The 3,414-nt window shown below is 34.9% G+C and overlaps 1 protein-coding gene across 1 annotated transcript; it reads right to left on the bottom strand.

Annotated features, from left to right (window-relative positions):
• Nucleotides 1–518: 518 nt before the first annotated feature.
• LOC143555708 (F-box/kelch-repeat protein At3g23880-like) lies at nt 519–1,451 on the bottom strand. The gene has a single exon (XM_077045215.1). The coding sequence runs from the start codon at nt 1,449–1,451 to the stop codon at nt 519–521; it is 933 nt and encodes a 310-aa protein (XP_076901330.1).
• Nucleotides 1,452–3,414: the final 1,963 nt, after the last annotated feature.

Genomic DNA, 3,414 nt, shown 5'->3' with positions numbered 1-3,414 from the left:
GCAAATAAACTTTTTATAGCTAGTTTTATTCGAACATTTTTCGAGCGAGCCACGAGCCCGAGCCTTGAGCCTCGAGCTTTTTGAACAGCCCTAGATTAGGTGATACCCAACCCGATTACCCAAAACCACATACCCGAAAATTTATAATTTTATTTTCGTTTCACCTTAATTGTTTATTAATGTTTTATTTTAGTAGGTTTATTATCTGAACAAGTTAATTTTCTTTTGAGATATATATTTAATGATATTATTTATATTTTATATGTTATGAAGTATATCCGTAAAATTATAAGACATTTATAGTGATATTAATTATTTACAATAACGCTTATATGCATGTAATGTACCATATTTAATTTGTAATAGTTGATATATAAATGAAGAAGTATACAATAATTATAATAGTAAAAAAAACTGTACTCGGAAAACCTAGCGAGAATTTTTTTAACAAACTAACAGGTATACGCGATACCTGACTTGTATTGGGCTAGGTACGACAAACAAACTGACCTTGGTAGTTATGTTGCACTATGATGGGGAGATACAAGGCTCGACACAAATACGGGTTCACCAAAATACTTCCAACAAAGATGTTTCGAAGCATGAGAAACCCATAATGCATCACCATCCTTGACAAAACCCGATCTCAAAGCGTGCACAATATCATATTTCATTCCATCATACGGGTTTTTTATCGGTTCCCACGACTCTTTTGCATTTTCCTTTATAATCAACCATACGCCATCATCCAAAAAACACATCCATATACGCACAAACGTTCTTCTATAATTCCCTAAGTTAATATCTAAAAATTTTGTACCCCTAGGTAGGTGATTTTCTTTAAATTTCTCTTTAGACAAATCGTAAGATACAATTATTTTTTTATAATTACGATCCAAAATAATCCAGTGAAGTGCACCATTGCATAAGACGCCAGCCTTCTTATAAATCCGTACATAGTTTTGTTCGCCGACTTCTCTCCACACATTTGATTTCAAACTCAATAACCGAAAACATATTTGATTATTGCCTTTCCGGGCCACTACAATGACCTTGTAATCATCACTTGATGAATCATAACCAAAACCCCAACAGAACGGTTCACCACCGGTATAAGACGGATACGCCAGTTGTCTTACCTCTCTAGTCACCGGATTGCCTACCATAAACTTAGTCCTTAAATATTTCACGCAAACAAGACCGTTGAAAGAACCAACAAGAAAATAATGCTTGGCATTAGCGGAATCCATCAATAAACTAACTCTTCTATAACAAAGTTTTTTGTTGGAGTAATCTTTGTTATAACTATGGTTAAGATGACGTTTAACGAAACGAGGACTTGTGATTAATGAGTACCATGCCTTGCACACGCTCTTGTAACGAATGAGGTCGTTCGCGTCTAGTGCTATAAGTATTTGCTCAACAACATCTTCATTAACAACCTCTGCCATTGAGGTTAATTCAATCGATGAAGGCTTTGCTGATTTTTGTTAATTACTCTGCAAAGCTACAATAGGCTCAACTGCTCAAGGAATATATTTTGGGTTCAAGCCCAGCTCTATTAACGTTTATGGGCTTAGGTGCAAGAGTTCTGTTAGGATCAGGTTTTTGACAGGTTTGGTCGGTTTTTTTTATTGGTTTTCATTAAGGGAAAATCTCATAGAATAGTAACCAACTTTCAAAAGTATTTCAATTAGGTCACTGATGCATATTTTTCCCAAATCGGGTCACTAAATCTTCAAATCAAGTCTCACCGATTTTTGTGTACGTCAAGAAAGAAATGGATGATAAGATGTGGGTGTCAGAATTTGCAATATATGTAGTTAAATTTAAAAATTTTTTAAAAACGTTAATTATATTAAAATTTAAAAATAAAAAATAAAATTCACGTCGCCACTCAACGTCAACTTCAAAAAAAAAGATAAAAAGATTTCCTATGTGAAACAGAAAAGAAATTGGCTAAAAAACCATGTTAAAAACTTTTAATTTAATCAAACACGAAAGTTGAGTGACCTAACTGGAACACTTTTTAAAGTTAAGTGACCTAATTGGAACATTTTTGAAAGTTGGTTACTATTCTATGAAATTGCCCCTTTTATTAACCCCAACTATCGTCTTTTGGTCATTACCGGTCCCAACTAATGAATTGGCCGCTGACGGTCCCAACTTTTAACGTATTTGATCCTAACGGTCCGCAACTAACATAATCGTAACGTCGTTAGTTTCAGGTCGCCGGAAAAACGTTTTTGGCCGGAAAACTCAATTTTTTCCCAAAAACTCAACATTATCGTCCCAAACATCTTGGTAACTTTGTACGGGCCTTTAGGAAACTTTTCTAGTAAAAGCCCCAATTATTGAGGTCGCCGGAAACCCTTGAACCATCGTCGGAATCGGTTGATGGTGTTCAAGTGGTGGTAGTTGGTTGGCGGCGAGTCAATTGATGGTGGTTGCGGTGTTCAGGTAGTGTTTTCCGACAACAAATTTGAATTTTCCGGCCAAATAAGTTTTTCCGACGACCTGAAACTAACGGCGTTAGAATTCTGTTAGTCGCTGACCATTAGGAGCAAATACGTTAAAAGTTGGGACTGTCAGTAGCCAATTTATTAGTTGTGACCGACAGTAACCTAAAGGCAATAATTAGGATGAATAAAAACCAATTTATCGGGTTATTTTATTGGTTTTTGTCGGTTCGTGTTTTGACCGAGTAGAGGTGGAACTGGTTTCGGTTCAGTTATGGGGTCCGGTTCCAGTACAGGTACGTCGGGTCGAATTTGGAGCAGGGTTTTTTATGCAACTCTACTTGTAGGGGTAAAAACGAGCTGAGTCGCTCGCTAGCTACTTGAGCTTAGATCAATAATAGGCACAAAACGAGTCAAGCGTTTTCGAGCTCGATCGGGGCATGAGCGTCAAATAAAGCTCGTTTAGTTACCAAGTCTGTACTTGAACCTTGTTTGGGAAGCTCGTTTAGGCTCATCGAACCTTAATTGCGCATTTTTAAGTTTTCTCTCTTTTGGACTTTTAAGCATCAATTTTACAAAACCGAGCTCGAGCCAAGCTTTGGCTCATTTAAGATATTACACGAGCACGAGCTCGAGCCTAGTTTAGGCTCATTTAAGGTATTATACGAAATTATAGGGAATTTATAATTTGATTTGACATTTGTGATATACTTTGATTTCTATATCATAACTTTAAATTATTTCATAATAATGATAAAATTAATTTAGGTATATATTGTTAATTTAAAAAACTAAATTGATTCGTATGGTAATTATCGTCATTTCCAAATAAGTTTTAATGTAAAGTTATAAAAAAGTTCGATATATATGGAATTTGAAATTTTTTATTTACAAAAATCATATTTTATTATTAACATAGCATGCATACCATAATTACAAACTTATTATAAATTTA

Source organism: Bidens hawaiensis, unplaced genomic scaffold (genome assembly GCF_021521415.1).
Source record: "Bidens hawaiensis isolate Kalapana, Puna unplaced genomic scaffold, B.hawaiensis_p1.1 tig00018246_1, whole genome shotgun sequence".
NCBI lineage: Eukaryota > Viridiplantae > Streptophyta > Magnoliopsida > Asterales > Asteraceae > Bidens > Bidens hawaiensis.
Note: the sequence above shows the minus strand (reverse complement) of the source record. Positions and strands in the feature narration are given on the sequence as shown.

Coding starts and splice junctions, on each gene's coding strand:
- LOC143555708 (XM_077045215.1), bottom strand. CDS start 1,451: ATGGCAGAGGTTGTTAATGAAGATGTTGTTGAGCAAATACTTATAGCA.